General features: G+C 31.9%; 1 protein-coding gene across 5 annotated transcripts in view; it reads right to left on the reverse strand.

Annotated features, from left to right (window-relative positions):
- Positions 1-27,003, reverse strand: part of LOC124530398 (putative protein kinase C delta type homolog) — a 36,491-nt gene extending 9,488 nt beyond the window's left edge. The window contains exons 1-6 of one of the 5 annotated variants that reach the window (XM_047104558.1): positions 26,707-27,003; positions 14,653-14,771; positions 12,831-13,032; positions 10,230-10,359; positions 3,143-3,253; positions 1,822-1,899 (exon numbers count right to left, since the gene is read on the reverse strand). In XM_047104558.1, the coding sequence (XP_046960514.1) occupies positions 1,822-1,899; positions 3,143-3,253; positions 10,230-10,359; positions 12,831-13,032; positions 14,653-14,771; positions 26,707-26,799 (733 nt within the window). In that variant the 5' untranslated portion in view covers positions 26,800-27,003. Of the gene's footprint in view, positions 1-1,821; positions 1,900-3,142; positions 3,254-3,464; positions 6,659-10,229; positions 10,360-12,830; positions 13,033-14,652; positions 14,772-17,216; positions 17,391-26,706 lie in introns of those variants that run through there. The other 4 variants (XM_047104559.1, XM_047104560.1, XM_047104555.1 and 1 more) reach the window with 4 other exon arrangements.
- Positions 27,004-27,347: the final 344 nt, after the last annotated feature.

Consider the following 27,347-nt stretch of genomic DNA (forward strand, 5'->3'; position numbering starts at 1 on the left):
TTTACTGGAACTAAGTTCATTCCTGTTATAAGTTTTATTTTTCATTCTTACATTAAACGTTCTTGTTTGAAAATAGAATTTAAAAAAGTAACGGTTGGTACACACGTTTAGTCCGATACACTATTTCAGCCAGATGTATTATAATTATCGGACAACATGTATCGTTGTTAATGATTACAACAATTAGTTGGTCTGGCACTGCATTAACTCAACGTCTCATTTGAATAATTATGGCAAATAAAACAAGAACATACCGCTTCATTCCTATTGCATTCAACCGAAATGCATAAGTGGATGCAACGACACGACAACGTCAGATATTTTAATGATAAGATGTATTTAAATGTAAAAAGGCAATATAATATTATATTAATCCTTTTATAGCTTGTCTGTAAAGATACAAGAAATAATAATAATAACCTTGTTTTCGTTACAATTTACTTTAATTGCTATAAACTGGACGTTTGCCTGTTTAGACGTATCTATGTTAAAAAAATAATTTGACGTTCCTTTTTTTTTAAATTCCATACGCATTAAGGTACACATCAATTAATATCATAAGACAATTTTATTTTAATTCTACCTACACAATATTAAAAAAAAATGAATCATAGTTAACAAATTGAAATAAATTAAAAACCGTATTAAATAATTAATTGGGCTTGTATTACTGAGTAAATATAACCGACGTTTTATTGGTTGTCTTGTTAAGCATTATTGAGAAATAAATTTCGCTTTATTTATCCTATATTAAGTTTTCAGTATCAAAATGAAACGGAAAACAAGTTTGTTTATCGGCTTTTATTTCGGACACGAATTATACGATAATGTCGCGTCTTTCAACTATGACTGACAGGTCTGACAGATATTTGGCCCCGCCATTTTCCTTTATTCCATTTCAAGGAATTTAAGGATTTGCTTCATTTAAACAAACATTATTACTATATAACTTTTGTTATTTATATAACATTATATATAAATACATGTTAAATTAAAATTGATGACGAGATATTCGTAAATAATTTAAAAAGTGTTTCAGATTAGATAAAAACGCAGGTGCACTGGCTAATGTTTATACATGTTACAAATTGAGAAGCAGCTTTCGGAGTATACACTAACTCAAATGTTGTTACTAGACGAGCATTTAAGATTTACTTTATTAATAGAATAATGTACCAAATGCACAATAACAACATACATATTTCTATTTCTTATATACATTAGATTTAATGTTTTAATTGGTTTTGATGCATTGCAATGAAACGTTGAGAAGTCTAAAAACGCAGAAGTATGTATATAAGAAAACGTTTTTGTCACATAACAATGTGTTTGTTTGGTTATATTTAATTTAAAAGCGGATTTTATGTTCTTTGGAATGCGGATTCTAATACGATCTGAAGAGTTATGAGTGGAAGTCCTGACGTTTTCAGAGTAGATATTATTAGAAAGTTTCGAAATTCGATTCGCTTTTTGCCAATTGTGTCAAGAAGCCTTTATTTATTACCTCCCAGCTCCCAAACGAAAGTTCACTCCGAAATAGAGATCATTGAGGAGTTTGTTCGATAGAACTAAAATAAATCTGACGAATCATAACATGCAAAACAGATACTCACCGTTATCAATTATTATAAGTTAGGAATGGTTACTAGTTTGTTTTTCATATACATAAATAAATATAAGTATATAAAAGGTATACACACTGGACAAATATATAAAAAATGTTATTTACTGCAGGCGAAGCAAATGAAAGGTAGTTTATACAGATAGAACAGAAAAAAAAGTTTAATACGTATTAAAGAGTTTGTATATATATTTTCTTACCCAACTCTTGTTCTAAGATGTCGTGTGTATATGTTTGAGAAGTTGAAGGTCCAGTAGAGGTGCTGGGATTGTCTCCACCTGCATATAAATATGATAAAACACTCTGCCCTAAGTTTCCTATGAGTTTGAATACAAACTAACTAAAGCTTCGGCACAATATTTACATAACCTTTTACTTAAAACTATTTGTTCATAATTTAACGAAATTTAATTTATTATCAATGAAAAGCGTAATACTAAATTAATATATTTTTAGGTAACAAATTATTTAAAAATCCGTAAGTTAGAATATAAAAAGAATATTAAAATATTTAATAGGAAAAGTTAGGTGGAATATACGGAGAAAATATAGTTTTTTGAATTGCCTGTAGCCAATTACAACCACAAAAATTTCTCAGACAAATAATCGAATAAACGATCGTTTACATTAAATCAATGCGTTGTCATTGGTTTTATAAAATTTAATCTGTTATATTTGTTAGTGATTCCCGAAAAAATAGGGATTTGAATATCGACGAATTATATCAGAATTTTGGAATTTAATTTGATATACATAACAAAATACAAGAACATTCAAGAACTGTTTCATAGTTCATTATTTAGCAGAGCTTTTAAATCGCATCGAATACGTAAATATAAACACAAATTTATTTTAAATTTATTACTTCTTTTATTGGTACAGGATAGGTGAATGTTTGTTTCTTAAGAAAAATATTTCACCAGAATACAATATAATTAGCTAGTTTCTTTAATTTTTTAGTAATTAAGTTTAGGATAACTGTTAATAAAATCGCTAAAAACACCCTAAAACAATAAGACTAACGAGTAATGCCAACAAACAAGCGGGCGGTCTGGACGGATAAAAATACGTGACGTTTTGAAGGCCCGCCAAATAAATCGCCGATCATCGTATCTTTCGCACTACGGGAACTCAAATACTGAGGTATCGACGATTTTACGATTTTACGTATTCCCGTACACTAGGTGAATAATCCATATAACAAATACAATTTTAATAATAATTAAGTTTTTAAGATACTAGGTTTGGAATATTTTATCTATACCAAATTATTTATTCAGGCATAATTATCTATATATCTTTTGTATAATTTATATATTATTAAAATTTGAAAATAGAAATCATTGCAATATAGTTAATAAGAAGGGGAATATTGCTATCATTTCTGGTTTTTGTTCAGGCAAAGCTTCGAAATGCACCTACGCCGTAATATAACCGTAACGTAAACAATTAAAGTGTACGCGGGAACATAATTAATTTTCTTTTTAAGATTTTATCCATGTTATCGTTTTGACAACCTACCTCTCTTCGATGTAGTGCGTGATGCCAGTGCTTCGACTAAAAGCCGCTGGTTAACTCCACATAAATTCGCCGTCAATTTTTCACACTTTCGATGACAATTAACATCGCAGTCTATAACAAATTCATAATACCTTTGCTTGGCCCATAAAAATTAATCGATTCAATGTTTTTCCTAATGATATTAGTGTGCTTAAGCCATGCAATGCCTTCATGCCAAAAAAATTGAAAAAACTTAGGAATAGTTTTGTGTTATATACAAAATAATTATTTTACACCTATTAACACACCGTATATGTTCATATTATTTTTCAATTTTTTTTACCTTTTCTTGTACATAAAAATCCTGAAGGAGACGTCGGGACTGACGAATCAAATCCGGAATCGTTAGATCCTGTTGAAGTTCTTCCATCCGGATTAGTTTCGCATTCAAAAAAGTCAGCAGATGCTTCACTGGATTCTGATTCGTTATCATCACTCTCCTCATCAGATGATTCATCTGATGATGAATCAGAAGACGAAGACGAATTAACAACCTGAGGTTTCTTTTTCTGCAGCGGTCTTGGCGTGGCATAAAGAACCATCGGAGCTTTTTCCCTTTTTACAGGCTTTGCAATTGGCAAAGCAGAACTGGAACAAGGAAGTACTTCTTCTTCTTCTTGTTTCTTATTTGCTTTTGTATCTTTATTATTTTTTTCATCGTTTGAATTACTTTCAAGTGATTTCGAAATCGAAGATTTTTCTTTCAAATTATCAGTTGGAATGTTTAAACTATCAGCACTAATATCATTATTTACAGATGAGGTTTTTACAGCTAAATTATTTAAATCATCTTTTTCAATACTTTTAGCTGGTTTTTCCTTTATACCTATTTCTTCAGAAATAATTTGACTTAAGTTTTTAGTTGCAGAGTCAACTATTGCACCTGTTTTTTCGCATTTTGATTCCTCCGACTTATTTTCTTTTACCTCACGATCAACAGTGATAAGGTCTTCGGGTTCAGATACCTTTGTTTCTGTAGGTAAGTGTTCTGAATTTTTGTTTAATGGTTTCACATCATCTAACTCTGTATTTTTTGGTTTAACAATATCATTGATGATGTTATGTTCAGGAATGGGAATTGTCTCAATTAAATCTTTACTTTCTTTATTAATTAAATCTGATGACAAACCCAAACTCTCACTTGGTATATTGGTATTACTATCTTCCTTTTCACTTTTTTCAATTTTCGTTTTGCTTTTAGTTTCTTCTTCACTTTTTTTATTTAATTTATCTATAGGTAAAGAAATGGAACATTCTGATGGAGATTCCTTTATTTCTGCAGTAATTAATGCTTCTGTATTTTGTTCTGTAGAAGCGTTCTTGCTATTGGAATCAGTAATATTTAAAACATTGTTATTATAATTATCAGAAACGATACTGATTTTATCCTCAGTATGTAAGGATATTTTTTCTGTAATATCTGTATCAGAAATGATCTCTTTATTTTCAATCAAAGGTTTATCTGGTTTTTCTACCAATATTGGCAATGAATTCACTTCGTTAGTGTTTATAATCTTCTCTTTCACTTCGGCATTATTTCCAATTGTATTTTTTTCTAATTCAATGGGCTCTTTGTGATTTACATCATTTATCTCCGACTCCTCATTTTCCGGAAACCAATATAAACGGTTTGACTTTTCTTTGGCTTCGTTGATGTTTTGTTTTCTGTTAATTAAGTATATTGTTTCTCTTTTACCGATTTTATCCCAAAAGTTTCCATCGTCCGGCTCTGGTGATTTTAAATCATGATTTTCAACAATTCTTTTCGATCTAAAGCTTTTTCTGTGGCCTTTTAAAACCTTAAGTGGAGTTTCATTATTTACTTTATCGCTCGTTGGTAATAAGTTATTTTCCTCAGGTTTTGAAACTGTTATATCACAATGGATCGGGGTTGCCTCTTGTTTTGGTTTAATCTTTAATTTTTTACTTTTTCTATGTCCTTCTAAACTAACTATTTTTGTGACCGTTGGCTCCTCATCTACTGTGCTACTGTAAATTATTCCCTTTTTATATGGAACAAATTTTTCTTCGATAGTTACTTGTTCTACAACAAATTTTAAAGGACTTGGCGGTGTTGTTATTTCTACTGTAGATGTAATTTTTGTTTTAATTTTAGGTTTTAATTTTTTACTTGTTTCTTTTTTACAAATTTTATTTGTGTCCTTTTTTTCTGGTAAAGTGGACACATCCACAGTTGTTAAATTTTGAGGTAGTTCTGTTATGCGATCTAATTTGCAGATACTGCCGCCCGATGAACACTTTCTTAAACTTCGTCGTTTCGCATGTTTTGGGTCTTTCAATCCTACAGATGAAAGACTTGTGTGCAGAGAATGATCTGATTTTGTCGTTGTTAAAGGATTTTCCTGATCTGTTTTTCTTTTTTTGCTACTGTCTGTTTCGGTATCCTCAAAGCTTTCGGAACCAATTTTACTTAAATCTAAAGGGACAGTACTTAAATTCTCTCTCCTTATAAGGGAATCTAGTAAGGAAGCTTGTTCAGCTAAAAGTTCCATAGAACAACGTCTACCTAAAGATTTAGTTGCAGATATTGCTTCCGTGGGTATTTGAACTTCAGGTAACATTTCTTTATCTATTTGTCTTGGAGGAGTTTTTTTTGTTATGCTCATGAATTCACTATCATCTTTATCTTTAAGTGTAAACTTTTCTACTAATTTAGCCCCTAAAGTTTTCTTTTCTTTTGGTACTTTATATTCTAAGTCATTAGCTAATTTTTCCCTCCATTTAACTTGTTCTGATTGTTTTTCACAGTCAACATTTGTACATTTTGAATCTTCATAGGACTTACGTGGAGAATCTCTTTCTTTTCGCTTTATAGTATGAAGTCTTACTACTGCGCGATCTCTTTTAATAGTACTACGATGGGTTCCAGGAGACGAATCGATACCGGTATCGGGTTTATCATGTCCATTTTCTCGTTCTGTGATTGGACTACTACGTCTGGGTGGTAATCCGGTGACAGGAGCCGAATTCGAATCTGATAACTTATTTCGATATTTGTCCCTTGACACGTCAATATCAGCTGTATTTATATTTATAGGTCGAGGTGTATATGTTGACGTTATGTAGGTTCTACTACTTATAGGTATCCTTCGGGGACTGTTTATTCTCCCTGGACTTGAAGTTCCCTTTTCAGAAATAGTACTTAATATCGGCGAATACACCCTACTTCCACTTGTTAACCATCGTGACGTCAAGGGGGTTCGAGAGTACCCCCCCAATGATGAATGCGAAGAATAATTACCCCCCGGATTTAAATAAGATGCACTGTAAGACGATCCATATGGTGACACTGAACTACTGTAATTGTATGGCGAACTGGTATAAGACGGCGTTCCACTGTAATACATGTTGCTGATGTGATCGGAAAACAGAGGCATAATACGCGACAGGGTTCTTGCGCGCGATATTTACCCAACAACGATGTCGGGCAAGCGCGCGACGCAGACTGACTGGGAAGGTCGCTCTAGCGCAGGTGAGCGCTCCGCCCACAAGCCCGCCCGCCTAACAAGCCGGCTGATTGATTGGTGACGTATCAATGACAATAATAGTTTTCACTAAGCCTTCACGGGGTAATTTTTGTAAAATTTTAAATGAATATAGTCAATTTTTTATTTTGTAAATAATATATCCGTAAACAAATTAATGCACTTGTTGGCTCGAGAACTGAATGACGAAAATAAATCATCATACGAAATCATTATATTTAGAGGTGTACCGAGTTCTGTTTTAAAATGTTTTATGTCGGGTCTATGAATAGTATTTTCTATATAAAAGCAATGCTTCGCTGCATGTTATATTTTTAAGGAAAATTAAAAAATATCTGATGTTGTGCGAATAAAATTTACTTCTTATAATAAATTTTATCATCAATTGGGTGACAATAATTATAAATTAAGACGTACATTTGTTTCACAGAGAGTAAAATTGAGCGAATCAAGAAACTACATTTTTTTTTATTTTAGTGTAAAAAAGTAAAGGCTTATAAATTTCCCACTGAGAATATTTCTCTCATCTCGAGGATAAAGTTTTAGATTTCATTCCACAAAGCTTATCCAATGTGGTTTTCCCATAATATTTTCGTCATTTGCCGAACACTAGATTTATTATAAACATGAATTGAGCACATGAAAATTCAGTGGTGCTTACCTGGATTTGAACCTGAAATCATCAATTAGGATTCGTATCTTCTAACCACTGAGCTATCAAGGCTCCTTTTTATAAATATGTGAAGAAAAATCACTCTTACTTTTTATTATTGACAGACTTTTTCAATTATATTATTGATATTACTAAATCACTAAAAAGCGTAGAAAAGACAATAAAACTAAACTGTTTTGCTACTTAACTAATCTATTTATCTCTCAGCTACAGATAACCAAGGTTCAAGTCCTCAAAGTATACATTGAAGAACAAACATGAAAAGAAAAACCTTGCTTCTTTCCAGCTAGATAATCTAAAATTCTCGAGTTTTCTGAAATAATATCTAGTATATATCTATGTATATATAAACTTTCTGGTTATTGATGAAATTCACATTAAAATCCGTTGCGCAGTAATAGCTCTAAGCCAATGATGTTCTAGTAAACAGATATGTTATTAACGCGCAAAAATTGTAGACTAGAAAACGTCCTAATTGGGACATTTGCCTTTAGTCGTTTTACGTAGTAATACGTTATAATACATCATAATTACGTAGTAATACGTTTTACGTAATTAAAACATCTAGTTATCCCTTTTACTTATTGTTTTTATCAAGCTATCCTTTTTACTTTTAACGAAATGTAAAAATAAACTAAAATAAACGGTCCCCGGCGCGGCACACTTTTTCTGTTGTTTAGTATGGATATAACATATCTGTTTATTAGAATATCATTGCTCTAAGCGTACAGGAAGCGGGAAGCGACTTTGTTTTAGACTATGGAGTACATGTAAAAGATTTTACTATCAATTGACGCATTAACTAAAAGTAGTTTCTTTTCGTATTCGCTTTGATTGACTCACTATAATGTTTCGTATGCTCAATCTCCATTTGATTTATATTATTATAGTAATCCAAAGAACCCTGTGATATTACTTGTAACGTATTTTTATTAACAAAACTACTTAAATCAAAATGAAAACATTCTACAAAGTCAATGAAATTAATCGTAATCCTAAATATATTTCGTGTTAATTTAAATTATAGCAGAAATAGTAATAATAGTAGTAATGAAAAAAGAAGCGTTTAAAAAAATTACTAACATAAAAAACTAGTACACTTACACCATATTATGCTAATTTAAATGTCACGGTTTCAACATATTGGTAACATGAAACTTTTTTTTGATATATTGAACGGTAGAAATAACATCTTTTAGTAATTCAGATCAATGAAGAATAGTGGAAGACTCATTTAGTGGTCGGCGGTCGGGCTTAACAAACTGAACTAAATTTATTTAGATAAATCTTGTGTACTTGTGCAACGGTACTCCTCATAAGCGGTTGGACCGATTTCGATAAAATATTTGTATGTAAAATATATATATCATGTTTGTTTGATAATGGAAATAATAGGATTTACAAATTAAATAAAAGACACCACACACCTTATATAAAGTAATAGTCTGTAACTCTTCCACTAGACTCCACTACGGGTAGGTTGTTACACGTGGAAAATGCAGGTTGCCTTACGATATCTTTCACTAATTGAAGTTGGCAAAATATCGGACCACAGCTTGTCTTTGCGTGTTTGTGAACTAATCGCAACTGGACTGTAAAGGTGTTAAAAAAACACTACGACCTGTGGCCTAGATATTCTATTTTTTTTTCCATTATTGTCTATTACCATCTTTCGTTCCTTCACGAAACCATGATCACTCGAGCCCTTATCAACTGTACTTGATAAAAAAGCTAATTTTTCCACCATCGTCAAGACCTAACTTGATCTGTGACAAACACAGAACAGCTGTCAGTTTACGAGAAGTTGGTTGATTGCAAATGGTTTTGGTAGTAGCTAGTAATACTGAAAATTTTCAAAGGGGTTATATATTTAAAAAAAAAACAACCAATATTATCGTTAAATTTGAATCGTTCAAATTGTTGACGCAGAAAATGGATTCTAAATATGGCGCCTTGAAATCATCGGTTATTGGAAAAATAATTGTTAATTTGAGTAGAATACAAACGTTGTAGACAGAGATAAGTTTAAAAATTGATAATTTTAGGAACAAAAATATCATTGTCTTAGATTAACATTTAGAATATATATAATATATAATAGTTAAGTAATAAATTTTAATGTATATAAATACCTTTATATATTAAATATAAATTCACGTAATAATTACGCGAGGTTTAAAAAATCGTTATCATTCATAATAACATTCATATCTCGTAGCCTTCGTAGCTTCGAGCTACGAATTAACAATTATACGTTGAGGTTTATGTATCAGCATAATTAGTTACTTGAAAATATACTCTAATCGTTTTACATATACTTGTTATTCATAAAACATTATACATCTTTATTATGTGCAATAATGACATTTTAAATGAAGAATTAAGCATATCCTTGCAAAACACACACATAAAAAACACAAACATGACAGTAAATAAAAACAAATAGGTTTATAATTAATGTGTTATATTTGCGGCATTTGCATGGTTAATGAATTGATGAATAATATTAATACATATTATTAAACTCAACAAAAATAACGATTTTTTTATTAATAATAAAAACCACAAAATACACAAAATTTTACATAAAAGCACATAAGCTAACTTATTTATATTTATCATGTATAACATTTATTATAGTATTTTCGGGCAATAAAAGCTAACTGAAAAATTCATGAAATAATACTACATACATTGAAATATTCAATATAATTAGTAAAACAAACACATATTAAACACATTTTGTCAAATAATATTTTGTATATTTTTTACATGTACTTAAAAATATTAAAATGCCACGACGCATCGTGACTATTTTCTTACAAAATGTATTAAGTATTTTGTAATGAATAAATAAAATAAAATTTACCTTCACACTTAAGTCCTTGCTTGAAAAATCCGTAAAGAAGTGCACCGCAGTGATCGCAAAACGTTGGAGACATGAATTGGTGAGGACGAAACCGATGAGGCACATCCACTTTGAATCGTTCCCTCAAGTACTGTAACAAAGATATTATGAAAGTACATACATAATTATATGTTGAGACAACGTATTGCTATTCGACCTTACATAGTAAATATTAGTGTAATAATCTATTTTATAAATAGGCTTGTTTTTATAAAATAGGCTATTACAGCTGGGTCTTCTTTCTGAGGAGGCTTAGAAAGGTTAGAGATTATACCAAAACACAATATGCTATTTTACAATGCAAAAAATGAATTGTGAATTATTGTAATCAGTGTATATTATGAGTTTAAAAATGGTTATTTACTAACGAAAGTTGAAAATAATATTTAATTTATTCAAAAATTCATTAATAAAAGTGCATTTTTTCAAACGTTTGTCACGTGACACAAAACGCTTCTGATTGGCCGGGCTTATTATGAAGTCACTTTCTTGTAAACTTTGCTTTTCTACTATATGTACCACAGATTAAAATACATATTGTCCAAGTAGCGCTTTTGCGCGCTATTTAAATATTTAATTTTTAATATGATATTTTTCGGCAAATATGTACTAGAAATAAAAAACACAACTTTTACTAGGTTCCTTAACTTCTACTAAATAATATAAAATGGATTTTAAAAACCAGTCAAATAACCTATTGCAATGCTGATTGTGTTATATATCATGCGACGCATGGAGTTTTTTCCCCGTGCTTCCCCTCAAAACCAAGCACAATTAAGCACAAGAAAACTAATTATATAAAATATTTATATTGATAAAATTGGTATGATTTCGAGATTCACTTCATTCATTCAAATCAGTAATACTTTCGTGGAAAATCCTTTAAGACTCTACATTTTTTAACACTAGCAGTGATAATTGGCAATTATTTGACATTATTTAAGCTAACTTTATCGGAAAATAATTTACAAAATAAGATAATTTACAACATGTGCTGCTGCTATTACATACTTTTTAAATAACTGCGGGTACAATTTTAAATTATATTAATTATTCTATACCTTTGTTTTTTTCGTTTGGCCTAAAACTAAACTAAAACATATGACAATCTTTATATTACAACAGAATACTATAAACGTATAATATTTGCTTTTTTTGTTTGATGACTTTAATATTAATTTGCTAGAAAACTTGCTAAGTTTATTCCATTGAGAACATAAAATGAACTAGATATTTAAAACGATTAAAAAGGTAAACGGATGTAAATAAAAAACAAATTATATATGGAATTGTATTCTCATTTGTTTGTTCATAAGCAAGTGTTATTTTTTTTATGATAAAAAAAGTTTAAGGTTAGCGGACGAGCATATGGGCCACCTGATGATAAGTGGTCACGATCAACCATAGACAATGACGCTGTAAGAAATATTAACTACTCCTTACATCGTCAATGTGCCACCAACCTTGGGAACTAAAATGTTATGTCCCTTGTGCCTTTAGTTACACTGCTCACTCACCCGTCAAATCGGAACACAACAATACTGATTCCTGTTGTTTGGCGGTAGAATAAAAGACGAGTAGGTGGTACCTACCCAGACAGGCTTGCACAGAGTCCTACCATCAAGTGTTATACTATATGTGAATTAGACAGCACGCACAAATATAATTTAACTTTTTTTCCAGTTTTCGTAGAACAATAACAATAAGTATCACAAAAAATACTAATAGGTATTCTTATTTTCCTATCGAATTAGGCGACAGTCTTATTTTAGTAAGTAATCAAATAGCCTTTTCGTTCTATGCACTCTGTTGCGACGTGGACTTCATTTGGTGGCAGGTATTCTGGTGAGATATTGGAGGTTTGAAATATAAAATGCAAGGTACAGTAGCCTTCATATTTAACAGTCGTTTTTGATGCGTTAATCATAAACCGAACAATAACGATTTAAATTTTAGTTCCCTTTAATGGTATGCTGTAACCTTAATTGGATAACTCGGTTGTTTGTAGATTTCACAAATTAAATCTTCTGGTAAATGGTCACGGTTATATTAAGAATTGTATACTAATATATTTAATACTATAAATTGCCCAGTTATGGTTTCATTAAAAATATTAAAATTCAAGTGTCATAGAAATCTGTTTTTGCTTTTAACACTATGTCCTTTAAACATTTACATTTTTTTTACAACAACAGTCAGTGAATTTTCCACTGCTGGGCTAAGGCATCCTCTATATTTGAGGAGAACGTTTGGATCATTTCCCACCACGCTGTTCCGATATGGAAAAACACATTTGGCAGAATTTCTTTAAAATTCGACACATGCAGGTTTCCTAGCGATGTTTTCTTTCACCGCCGAGCACGAGATGAATTATCAACACACAGTGACGCTTGCCTGGGTTTTAACCCGCAATAATCGGTTAAGATGCACGCGTTCTAAACACTGGGCCATCTCGGCTCATCTCTGCTAAACAGATAATTTTAATAATTATTTATTTATTTTAACTCGTAGAATAATATTATGGTTATATTGGTTAGGTGGGTTTAACATAAACATCCTTACCACAGTGGCATCCGAATAGGCAGTAGATCCAGGACATTTCCCCAGCAATTTGTTATGGCAGCGTTTGTGGACAGCAGTCTGGCATACAATGCAGCGGTAACCCTGCTTGCCGAATCCCCATAGAAATTCTTTGCAAAACGCACAGAATGTTGGTTGCCGGAAAAATTTCGCCACGAAGCGATGTCCGTTGACTTCATGGATTCTGAAAAAAAAATTAAATACATGTTAATAATGACTATAAAGGTATCATAAATTTGTACTGAATGTTGAGGGAAAATTAAAAGTGAGCTCTTCACGCTTAGTCTATGGTGAGATTATTAATGTTCATCTGTCTGTTTGTTGATTGTTTACGACCAAATCACTGAACCGACTTTGATAATACTGTGGTCGGAACAAGTTTGAACTCCAAGGAAAAACCTAAGCCGCTTTTTATGCTTTTCATAATAGTAACCACTTAAATACAAGCGAAGCCGCGATCGACAAATAATTAATAATAATCGCGGCGTTGAAAACACCTAATAATATATTTAAGACCTCAAATTTCTCTCGAAAATTATACTTAAACAAATAACGTTGTACTTTTGACTTTAAATTGCATTCAAATCGTGTCCAAAAGCATTTCTACTTAGAAAATAATGTTTATATAAAAATGTTATTTCATTTAGAATCAAACATTTCAATTGAAATTCCATAAGAACAACTGACACCCACACTGGTATAAAAACAAATACAGCGTTATTTATGTTTGATGTTATTTGCCGCGATCTAACAATGAGTCTTGTGTAACTGATTCTTAGTAAATCGAATACATGCTTTCATTTCTATTATACTCTAAACATTAAATTGATCATTCTAATAGTATAATTACCGGTTTTGAGCTAATAATAGTCCAAAAAGTTCTTTGTTATTTTTACATCAAATTAATAGTTACTGAATAATGTCAAGAGGTCGTAAAAAAAAGTTTCAGACAAAGAGTTTGTTTTGGAAAACTGTTAGCTTTGTAAATTAAAGTGTTATATTGGACAACGATTGATTTGATTTTAATTCATACAAAGAGTTAATTTACGAGACAACTGATTGGTGTGCATACCAGACGTGACATTAATTGACGGATGGGAATGCCAAAATCAACATGGCTATTCGTAACCGAACATTTTCCACGTTACAAGTACCATGGAAGCAAATGTGAATGGTATTATTATGATAACATTTTCATTGAAGTTCGACTACACATTGTTTACGTAAAGATTCAGGGCAGGCTGTTAAAATTTTAAAGTATTTTTATATCGAGAAATTATCAGTAGCCGCCTGATATCTGTGCGAGGGTAATATTAATAACACTCTCGTGCCTTGGAGAACACGTAAAACAGTGCTGTGCTTGAACTGTTTTGGGGTTTTTTTGGATTTTCTGTCCGTCAGGTTATGACGATGAAATAGATAGGACACTTGTGTTTAGCAGATATATTTGTCTCCAACCCCTCTTTCCCAGTAGATATTTTGGGCAAGTGCCCAGGGCCCCACAATTGATAAGGACCCCAGATCACAAAATAAAGATATTGATTTTCCAATACAGCCAGAACCTCCTCCTCCAAGTCCTCTAATGGGTTGAAGACGGCTATGACTAGTCTTATGCAGCTGACTGTTGCCCCATGAAGTATAAGTAAGTTTGAGTAGTCCTTCGATTTTGGCTATATCCAACTGTTATATACGGATTTTTGTGTTAAGCGCATAAAATATAATAAACTCATCGTAATAAATAAGGGACAAGAAAAGTAATGTGTTTTAGTCTTAAATAAATAATTGCAATGATAGTTACACTTACTTATGGTGCTTGATGGCTCCGCGCCGCTGCGTGATGCGCTTGGCGCGGGAGCGGCGCACTTCCGGTTCGCCATCACCTCGCTCGCAACCGCGCCCGCCGCCGCCGCCGCCTGGCAACCACTGAAACAGGGAAATAACTAAATAATACATTTAATACTTTAAATCTGTGCTTCTTTTTAGTCTTGTTTGATAAAAGCATTTCATTATTTTGGTGGGGTATTTTATTTTAAAAAAATCGAGTTAATGATCGTCAAAGTTACAGATCATAAAAACCAGCACATAAATTTGAAATATATTTTGAATCGTCATTTTATATGAATTAAATAAAATTGAAACTATTGCCGTTTCGAGATGGAGATTCTATACAACAACAAAATTTAAAAATATGCAAAATATTCTGTTTGTAATCGCGTAAGTCGATTTTTATAGTCCAAGTAACTGAACTGCGCTTTCAGTTGTTTTACATTTGATACCGTATTTATAAAGCATTTTTACTAACATCATCATTATTTTTTTTGTTACGTGTAATAAATGAAGCAGTATCATCAATAGTCCATAGATTATCACAAAATCTTAAACGTAAGACAAGTCATTTTTATATAATAAAAATAGAAGAGGGCATAAATTTGATCCCTGTGGAACGCCCCTTCTAAATACAAACATCTGGAATAGAGATATCATCTAAAAATGAAAACTTGTTAAGGTCTTAATGGACTCAAGTATAATACAGTAATGTTCATGCTCACGTTATGTTTAATAGAAAGCACTAACGTTAATAATAGATACTATTATATTATGACATTTTATTAAAAACTCGAGTTTTTTTTTCTTCTTTTTTGGATACCAATAGTACTTCGATGGACTTTGATGGGTATATAGTATGTTAATACGTTAAGCATTTTTTAATGTATGTGTTAACGTCGTTGGAGAGAAAATTGTCGGTCTGGGCGCTTTCCAAGTGAACGTTGCCAAGACAATAAGACACGACAGTTTGTGCTCGCATCATTCATAGACAGGACACTGCAACAATTTTTATTGCAGTTGAAGTATATCCCGAAACCTTTGATTACTTGCATACAAAGAAGATTTCAAATTTTAAGCATTTAAATTAATAGCATATCAAAGTGTAATTTGGACAAAATCATATTTCCTAATTGACAACACAATTTCATAGTAATATATCATAGTAACATAATTATGATAGATTCTGCCAATAATACTGAATACAACTCTTGTGAGTATAAAGGTCCGGCATGGCCTCGGGCAGTATATATATAAGCGACTCCATCACGTGGAGGCTGCTATATATTGCATAGGTACTTTTATTCATAAAAAAGTTACTGCACTCGCCCTACTACTACATATGTATTTACTATTAAATGTCAATTGAAATAGTGATATTATAATAGTACGGGGGATAGCGGGGTATTCCTTAGGTGATTTGTTTTATTTTATCAATAGTGTAAATACAACTAATATATATTACCCCATAAAGAATTATCAAATTTCGTTTTCGCCAGAAACTTTCTAAAAAAATAATAATAAATGTAATAAAAAAGTCAGCCACGATTTGGGAAATACTAGATAAATGGGATGTACAATATAATTTATAATTCAATTACCGATCATTGAAGTTCGTTAAATGTTTAAAATGACCAGAGTATTATTTTTTCTTTGGAGAGTGCAGAAGATAGTTAACACTACAAGCTCAAAACTTTCAGCTTGGTTTTTCTGAAAAGAAAGCTTAAAGAAGAAGAATTTATTTAACCGAGTTTGCCCCGGGACCTGGAGATCTTCAACCTTATGACCTAGACTAAGTATCATTAGACGTACGAACTGTTATAAAGATTATTATAAATTGTTTAAGCAATCATTGTGAAAACATTCAAGTCGAATACAATTATTCTGACGGATACTTTAGTAGTAGTAATGGTAGTAGTAGAAATTTAGTATGTTTGATGGTAACCAAATAAAACCCATTATTGAAGCAGTTACAGATTATTTTCAAAGCCGCAAGATAGAGGATTAGGCACACCTATTGCTCAATCATCATCCATGAATATGATTATAGGGAATTTCTTATATTGTATTCATTACCAAACAACAGTGGCATTTAGTTTTTTATGTCTTTGTGATTCATAATATTAAAATTGGTAATTTGCCGGTATTATCAAGAAAAACTATTATGATGCTTAATAAACATAGTAAGGCTTCAATCACTCGTTAGCAACAGCGTTTTGTACCTAGTTACGTGCAAGCGTATCCGTGTTTGTATTAAATATAGAAGGTTTTTAATTTTATTAAAGGATGCGTGATATCTATTGACTTAAAAAAAGGAATTTTGCTTAAAACAAAAACAAAATGATGTTGTACTAAATCAATTTAATTTTTTGAAGATTTTGCCCGGGACTATAAACAAAATCATTAAGACAGAAATCGAATAAACAAAACGTTACCATAGTTCATTCGATTACTAATTGCGAATGATGTCGAATAAAATGTTGATGCATTTGTATATCTTGCTCGACATTTGAAACACAATTTGTGATACAATAGACAACATACCCGAAACAAGCGAGACATTCCACTTCCGCCGAGGTTAATTGTCGGTACATCGCCAACTCGGACGCCAGAAGCGCACCCCAACTACCTACTTAATGATCTGATTTGTTTATTTACATTTTGTTTACACCAATACGGCGCCCTTGCGATTGAAGGGACGCTATCACGCTACTCGAGACGTCGGTATTCGCTAGGAAATCGTCGCAACCTCAAGGTCTCATATGAATTCTCTGGCATCAGTCCGATAGCTGCTGAAATGGTGTGAACGAATGGCTAATATTGTGAATTTGTTTGACATATTCGTATCTGACGAGGCCGCGTCACTGCGATCGTGACTCATTCAAAACTATTCATTCACGCAAGTAATTCTCGTACTTATATGTATAATATTACGGTAAGCGCAATTCGCCTCTTACTATTTTTTCCAAATTGATTTATTTCCAGATTCCAGATAAATAGGAAGAATGAGTCTGCGCAAAAATTTACGCTATAGTTATTCCAATAAAAACAAAAGAAAAATTCTAAAGATTCTAAAACCGTTATTTGTTATATTACTAGCTGAACCCGGCTTTACTCAACGAAATTTATAAAACGCAAACTTTAGGGGTGGTGTTTCGTAAAATCTTAGCGGATGTCTACATCCTGTTAGGAACCTCCCTGCCAAAGTACAAGTTTGTAGGTGTTATAATTTCTGAGAGTTCGTGATTAATCAGTGAAATGTATTTCGCTTTTATAAGATTAGAGCTGAGATGGCCCAGTGGTAAGAACGCGTGCATCTTAACCGATGATTGTGGGTTCAAACCCAGACAAGCACCACTGTATGTATGTGCTTAATTGTGTTTATAATTCTCATGCTCGGCGGTGAAGGAAAACATCGTGAGGAAACCTGCATGTGTCTAATTTCATCGAAATTCTGCCACATGTGCATTCCATCAAACCGCATTGGAACAGAGTGGTGGAATATGTTACAAACCCTCTTCTTAGTAGGAGAGTTAGCCTTAGCCCAGCAGTGGGAAATTTACAGGTTACTGTTTATAAGATTTATATTATTTATCATTGGCAGTTCAAACCGAAACTAATATCTCTATGTTTTCGTTTCATTTAATTTATGATTATTATATATACCTTCTCTTAACACCCTGAATTTTCAACCGACTTCCAAAAGGAGGAGGTTATCAATTCGTCTGTATTTTTTTTTTTTTTTTTTTTTTATGTTTTTTACCTCATAACTTTTCACTGGGTGGACCGATTTTGATAATTTTTTTTTTGTTTGAAAGGTAGTGCTTCCCGTGGGGTCCCATTTTTTTTTTATTTTTTTCCGATTATGGTATCCATGTGAAAACGACATAAGTCTTAAATTTGCATTACGTATATGCGCGACAAATAGGTGAATAACTGAAAATCACGTTAACCAATTTTGATAATTCTTTTTTTATTATAAAATATATACTTCAAGGGTAATTTGGTGAAAGTTTGGTAAGGTTCTGAGCACAGGATCTATGAGAAATTAAGGGAACGGGAGGGAACGGAACAATTCTGAGGAGCACGTTAGCAATACTCGGTCGAATCTTTTATTTATGGGTTACTTGGATATTTGAAACACCTTCCGGAACGTAGTTATGTTCATTTAATTGTCATAATCGAATATTATAATCAACTAGCGACCCGCCCCGACTTCTCACGGGTGCAATACTGATACTAAATGTACTAAAGAATTTGTTTATTTACGACATCACATTGCAAACTTCTAAAATTGTCAGTGTTTCTTTACTATATTGTTCATTTATTATATACACAAACCTTCCTCTTGAATTACACTATCTATTAAAAAAAACCGCATCAAAATCCGTTGCGTAGTTTTAAAGATATAGGGACAGAGAAAGCGACTTCGTTTTATACTATGTATTGACGGAACTCCTAAACGGCTTACAGTTAGGGTGCGATTTGGGGCAGAATTTCTTTCTGTCTTTAATCAAATTTTGTGTATGTGATGTGATGTCATATGATGTACGACATATAATAGCTCTTTTGCAAAGTTTTTTTACTGAGGTCGATTACAGCTCTTTCAAGGGTGGTACCTTGTAGTTTATGCCGCATGACGTATTAAAGCCGCGTTTTCGAAAGTCTATTTTTGCTTTATTCGAAAGTTTCTTTTGAAATTGTCCCTGAAGTAGTTTCTGATTCATATAAACAGCACGCTTAATCTATCCATATTAAAAAAAAATGTTAGTCTACATCAACTTCACTTAAAATCAAAAAATAAATAAAATTTTAACAAAAAGAAAAACCGACTTCAAACAAAACAGTATTTTAAAAATAAATTAAAATGCACTAAAAAGTAATAAAAATAATTGCATGTTTAACATAATTTTGAGAGTCCTCCTAGGTAAAATTAAATGAAAAATATTAGACTACTTAAAAGTCGATTTACGATTATATAATGTAGTTATAATTATTGCTATATTTGGAGTCGGTGTCAGCCAACCCTATACTATACCAATCAAAAAACAATACGAGAATACTTTAAGAAATGTTTCTTACAAATTACCTTTTATACGATATTATACTGGGTCAATCAAGAGGCTCGTATCGCTTCTTTCTTTGGATTGTTGAGGCGTGTGCCCGTGGCTGACACCGGCACCAAATATAACAATAACTATAACTACGTTATATAATCGTAAATCGACTTTTAAGTAGTCTAATATTTTTCATTTAATTTTACCTAGGAGGACTCTCAAAATTATGTTAAATATGCAATTATTTTTATTACTTTTTAGTGCATTTTAATTTATTTTTAAAATACTGTTTTGTTTGAAGTCGGTTTTTCTTTTTGTTAAAATTTTATTTATCTAATACATATCATCTGCGGTATAAGTTTTACGTGTATTGGTTTATTTATTTTTTTTCACAAAAAAGCGTCGTCTCGGTTTTTAATAACAATTTAACGTGTAAATTTATAATTTCATAACTACAACACATAGGTATTACATAAAAATTTCAGTAAACATTTAAGCTTTCTGCAATTACTCCATATAAACTTCAAATATGCCAAATCTCACATTCTCCCTTCTTCGTGTATTTGATATAAATAACATTTGCCTTGACATCCTAACTTATATGCGAAAGTAATTTAATTTTTGTCACACTTTCACGTTTTAAGTAATCAATCGTTCAAAATGGCTTGTAAAATCTTCTACTCCTACCTAAACAAAGCTAACTTTGGATTTGATTAACAATTGCTACAAAAGCTCTTTTTATTTTTCAAAACTTACAACACATTATCAAGTATATATTGAGAAGCGAAGAAGGCATGCTGGGCCTACCCCAAATAAAATTGGAATAAGAGCAAAAGGATAATGATGTTATTGAGAAGCAACATTCGATATTAAAATTTATATAAATTTGTTTCTTAAAGAAACTCTGGGACCCAGATTGTATATAACACAAATAGCTCTTTTCTGTAATATAAAGATCGTACTAATATCGACCACATTAACTCATACCACGGTATAGGTATTCAGTATTCGACAAAACATTAATATGAGAGCGCCATAACAGCATGGAGCTGAGATGGCCCAGTAGTTAGAACGCGTGCATCTTAACCGATGATTTCGGGTTGAAACCTAGGCAAGCACCACTATGTACAGGGTTATTGGTAACTCGAGGTATATCCCTTAGTAGGGGCAAGCGTTTTTTAGCTATTTTCAAAATTTGTCAAAAGTGCTACTTCAAATTTTTTTTAAAAAAAAAGTATCAATTAAATTGTTTTTTTTTTTTTTTTCTTTTGTTTTTAAAAACGATTAATCACTGGATATTGCATATCATGTTATATAATGTTACAGATCCAAATTTAAATTTTCGAGACGGAAAACAAATTTATTTCAATATTTTTTTGATTTCTTTTCCTCAAAATGCCTTACAAACTAAATAAAATCATTATGAGACTTGGCCTGCAGATCATTTTAAAAACATAAACGTTTTTTTAGCTTTCCAAAAATGTATAAAAAGAAATAAATTATTTCAAATCAATCGAAATATAATCACCAGAAAGGACGCTGGTGGACATTCGTATTTGAACATGAACGAATTCCTACTAAAGGTCGCTCTTCTTTCTTTTCTTTTTTTATGATATAGGTTGGCGGACGAGCATTTGGGCCACCTGATGGTAAGTGGTCACCATCACCCATAGACAATGAAGCTGTAAGAAATATTAACTATTCCTTACATCGTCAATGCGCCACCAACCTTGGGAACTAAGATGCTATGTCCCTTGTGCCTGTAGTTACACTGGCTTACTCGCCCTTCAATACGGAACACAACAATACTGAGTACTGTTATTTGGCGGTAGAATAACTGATGAGTGGGTGGTACCTACCTAGACGGGCTTGCACAAAGCCCTACCACCAGTAAGGTCGCTCTTTAAAAATCTCACAAAATTAACTAAAACTAAAAACCAATGAAGAAAAACTTAGTTACTTACTAAACTGACATACTTAATTCAAATTTAAAATAAAATTTAGAAACAGAAACAGTTCAATAGCTATGTTATAAATAAGACATTTTGTAATATAGCCTAAATAAAGTATTAATAAGCGAATCCGAGAAACTCTCTATAACAGAGCACAGCACACACAGCATGTTCTACAATGAATAATGCAGGATTCTATCCTTACTATAATCCTCAAGAAGAAGTCTCTGAAAGGAAAGTTCGATGGTGTGGTCTATTTTGCTTATTTTTTAATTGCTTTTGTGAATCATTTAATTTTTCACTACATACAAACGTGTAAGTGAAGTGCATATACATAAATATAAGAATTTGTACACCTGGTTGACACGAATTTAATTTCACTATATAATAAATATTACATACTTAAAACTGACAAAACTAAGTAAATTAACAACTTTAGAGAAAAATTAAATGAGAATAAACACAATTGTTAAAAATCCCATATTAATTAAAATCAATAAAAAAATCAATAAATAGTATTATATACTATCGTATACAAAAGAAAGAGACAGGAAAAAAGATTCATAGAAGAAAAGGTCTCCTGCAAAACCCTTTGTTCTAACGTGACGCCTTTTCCCAGTTCCCTTTAATGTAAAGCACGTTAAAGAAAATCGTTCTAAAAATACACAACAATGTTGAGCATTTCGAGATTCGTAATAAAGTTACTCATTTGGGTCTTCTGTTATATAATGAGAGCCGAGATGGCCCAATGGTAAGAACGTGCATCACCCAGGCAAGCACCACTGAATATTCATGTACTTAATTTGTGTTTAATTATGTGTAATTCATCTCGTGCTCGGCAGTGAAGGAAAACATCGTGAGGAAACCTGCATGTGTCTAATTTCATAGAAATTCTGCCACATGTGTATTCAACCAACCCGAATTGATACAGCGTGATGGAATATGTTCCAAACCTTCTCCTCAAAGGGAGATCAACCTTAGCCCAGCAGTGGGAAATTGACAGGTACCGTTGTTGTTGTTGTTGTTGTTATATAATCAACATCTAATTTCTTTCCGACGTCTGTATAATGTTTTAAATAATAAAAAACAGGCCGTACGTAGTATTTTATTGCGCGGACCATTCTACTATGAGAATTTACAATACATTCAACGATTCCATCAAACGTTTAACGCATTAGTTCCCTCTATTTATATCCGTGCATTTACTCTTCGATACTACGCTACTCAACCTTGATTCTTACCCAATTCCCCTGTACCATTCCGGTTTACCAGATGGCAGATATCTGTAATCGATTTCCATTGATTTAGATCGTTAATAATTGTCGTGTGAATTGGAAATAAGCAGACTCTACTTCTTATAGAGAACGGTTTACATTAGTGCGCCAAATTCATATAATTATGTATATACATACATTTGTGTAAAATTTGTGTTGTATTACGATGTGAGCGCAACCATTTTCTCATTTAAGATGTTCTAGTTTAAGTGCTTATTTTAAATTTAAAAATATCAACAACATTTTTTTTTGTAATTTTCGTATATAAAAAAAAATCTATATAAATTTAAAATCTATAAAACAATGTCTATATATCAATGCAAGTTACAGTTTTAAGCTAATGTAGTCATATCCAGGTATATGTTGCTTGTAAAACATAAATACTTATATTGTTTTAAGAAAGTCATTACACAGCAGTTAATTAAAATTTATCTACACCAAAATTATAAATGTGAATTTAAATAAATTCGGTATATAGCAAGTTTAAAAAAGCTATCTTAACACTAGATACTTAACACCTATCGATCATCCTCTACAAAATGTAACAACTAGTTTACTATATCGACGAATTTCATGAATTTCATTTCACTTTCGTCAATGCCATTACATAGCAATAAATTTTTTTTAAAAAAATAACACCGACTTCAAAGTGATCACTAAAAAAGTAATATCGGCCGATCGTATGTAAATATTTCTACATTTTGTTTTCACTCAAAATCGTCCGACTTCAATAAAACGTGTTTAAATCAAATTATTTTATTACTTTTTTAGTGTTCACTTTGAAATCGGTGTTATTTTTTTAAAAAAATATTTTATTTGACTCTTTTTAGGGTTATTTTCTCAAAATAGAAATAAAAAGTCCAAATAGTTATTTGCTGATTTTTTCAAATAGTGCTGAACCTATAAAACATATCTGGAGCATGATATACCAAACAATAACATAACAAAATAAATGTTTAGTGAACCTGTACTTCTCTTCATAAAAGCTACGAAGAGGAGTATAAATCCATATATTAATGTTCAAAGAACTATTTCCTAACTCCTAGTAATTGAGGACTTACACCTTCCATCATCAGCTCAGCAGTATAATATTATGATTGCCAGAAGCAAATGCCAATATAACTTCAGAAAATATGTAAAACACGGTACATGTGCCTATAAAATATGAGGGTTCCCCTCGATTTCTCCAGGATCCCATCATCAGAACCTGTTCTAATTAATATGGGACCAACTAAAAGGTGCCACCTTTCAGACAAAAAATGTTTAAAATCGGTCCACGCATCTTCGACAAATCGGGGAACATACATAAAAAAAAAAAAAAAAGATTCCGGCGAATTGATAACCTCCTCCTTTTTTGAAGTCGGTTAAAAAACAACTCCTGTGTGTCCCTATGTATGCTAATACCTTTAAAATTACGCAACGGATTTTGCCTTTTACAAGTTCAGCTGAGTCTGAGATAAGCCAGAACAAACAGACATAGAGAATTAAAAAAAAAAAATTTGGTATATGTACCATGTACATATTAGCATTTAATAAAAAGCGTTTATTCTTATATTACAAACAAACATTCCAATTTTATTATTTGTATTAAACAATAGATTTTTGTATGTAATGGCTGAATTTCGTTCGATACAAAGTTATCCATTATGGGAAGATAATCAATTCCTTAAAGTGCTATGCGATAAAAAATCTTCTAAAGTTTTGGGGGTTTTTTGTGCTGTTCGAAGATACGATTAATGTGTTTTTTTTTTTAGTTATTGTACATTTAAAGTAATTCATGTTATTGTTGATTGTTATTTGTTTGATTTAAATTATAAATTATGTTAGGTGTGTATTATTGTCGAACAATCAAGAAGTAGGTATGTGCATATGAATGACAATATAATTAAGTCACAGTGGATGGTGTGATGTGTTTCATGTTTATGGACTACAGTCTCTTCTTTAGGTAATTTTCAGGCTCATCCTTAAAATATAAAATACTACTTATTTTAGAGCACAGGTCTCTCCCATAGTCAAGAGGGTTCAGACGTAGGAAGAAATCGGAAAACGGCAAAGAAAAGCACTTAAAGCTTTTGGGGTCATTCAAACTTGGGTACTCGAGGAAATAAATTATGTTTTGATTAGGTTCATACGCAAAGCCATGTAACCAAAATTTTGGCCCGTTTTATAACTTCTTGTTGATTTACCTCTATTGACGCATTTCATTCCCTTTTCCTCAGAATAATAAGTACAGCCAGGACTCAAGTTTTTACCTTGATTCACCTATAAATAGTGATATTGTTAAAAGATACTTTAAAAAATATGATCAAATGTGGAAATATAGAATAATAGTAAAAAAAAAAACAATAACATTTATTTTTGGGCTTTATTTCGGCTTCTTAATTTCTAAACCATCCTTTCTTATTTCTGGTTCTTACCAGCAAACCAATTAGAAGCAATTTTTCCATCAGTCATGTAAATGTAGAAATCATATAATTTTTATGTATCCTGTTATTATATCAATGAATACTAACTGCGGATCATTTATCACCTATAACATCTTGTACGATATAACAAGCCTTATTTATTATTACTTTTTAACATGAGTTTAAAATATGATTTATTAGTAACGTAAAATGGTTTATTAGTTTTCTATGTCCTCTTGGGTTTGGGTGTTTGTGGTACCTTCGTTACTTCTGATTTTCCATAACACAAGTGCTTTAGCTACTTACATTGGGATCAGAGTAATGTAAGTGATGTTGTCCAAAAAAAAAATTGGAACAGATTTTACGAAACTCCATCATTAAGGGGATAAAACGGAGATAGGGAGTTTGTATTTTAATAATTTCTTGCGGATTAAGCCTAAAAATCAGCTAGTTTTTCAATAAAACATTGAATTTAGACTAAATACATGATATCGTGACTAAAACTAAGTAAGTATCCTTTGTTTTATAATCTGTTTATCTGACCTGTTGTCCGTGCTTTCGATGTATCTTATAATATTTCTAGTTGAGTAATTTAAAGTACCATTTTATTTCCATTTAGCATCAAAATTACAAACATTTTTTTGTCTTCTTTCTTGTATCGTAAGTAGATTACAAACAGCGCAAAAAAACACGTGTTTATATATCAAGCGTTAACCCAATATAGGACCCAAACTTATACATACCAATACAAATTCAATACATTAAAAAAGAATATACCCATTATACTTAAAGATTATTAATACTGTACTTTATACATTAAAGAAAATTAAGATTTTCATAAAAATTGGCTTCATAAATTACAAGCTATACATTTATACAGATAGAGTTGATAAAATATACAAATAAATTTATTATGCTGTACGAATTATTTATGTAAACACAAGTGATTGATGAATAACGTCTTACAAAAGTCCTTTATCCGAGTACATATTAATAAAAAAATAGAAAAACATACTGTTTATACATAACATTTTATTTGTCGTAAACTTTATTACGATATTGTTATTGTATGAAGAAAAATAAACAAATAAACCACGGAAAACTGATAATTTATAACATCAATGAAAGTAAACCAGGTCAAAAGCTTTTAAGCTCACGCTTCTAGTAACAACGCAGACGCATGACATGACTCGACGGTACAGTACGCTCCTTCGTTTGTTTTGCTACAAAATAGATTGCTACGTGAAGGAAGATCAAACGTAACCTACGTTTGTATCATTGGAACGTATTTCTTCCACGCTAAATTATGAGTATTGTGTTAATGTCAAAGAGTTAATGATACTCACGTTTTCAGCATATAGACGCTGGTAAGCGGGAGGGCGCGTGCGCGGCGGCGCGGGCGAGGTGCGTCGGCGCGCCCCCCCGCCGGTGAATATCATCGGCGCGAGCGCATCGTCGCCGCTGACTCTGCACGCGCGCCCGACGCACGCCGCGCCGCCTCCGACAGGCGACAAGCGAGGAACACGCTGCTTCGCCCGCCCGTACCGACCGCAGTCGCGTATTTATAAACGAAATTCCACGCGCGCTATTCGCGGCCGGATACAACTTTTTACACGACTTTCGGCACTTACGACGTACGGAGCACTGAAGAGGCGGGTTCCTGGATTGTCTACCGGAGTCCGTGAGTCAACCGCCTCCGCCCGCCTTCGTTCGACGAGATTTTAAACGATTTACAAAAATGCCACTCTTAAAATAATTACAAGTATATGAGAATGTTGCGGCGAATAAATGATAGAGGAACTATTTATAGTGAGTTGAAATCTTTATTATTTTCAGAACAGACAACTGTTGTCGGAATCTGAAAATAACATCACAATAATTGAGGAAAAACAACAAACACATTTATCGTTAATGCTCATTAGTAATCGCCTCTCATCGGTAAACTAAAATGAAAACAAGATTAAAAACATAATATTACCTCTCTCTC

This window comes from Vanessa cardui, chromosome 6, assembly GCF_905220365.1.
Source record: "Vanessa cardui chromosome 6, ilVanCard2.1, whole genome shotgun sequence".
NCBI lineage: Eukaryota > Metazoa > Arthropoda > Insecta > Lepidoptera > Nymphalidae > Vanessa > Vanessa cardui.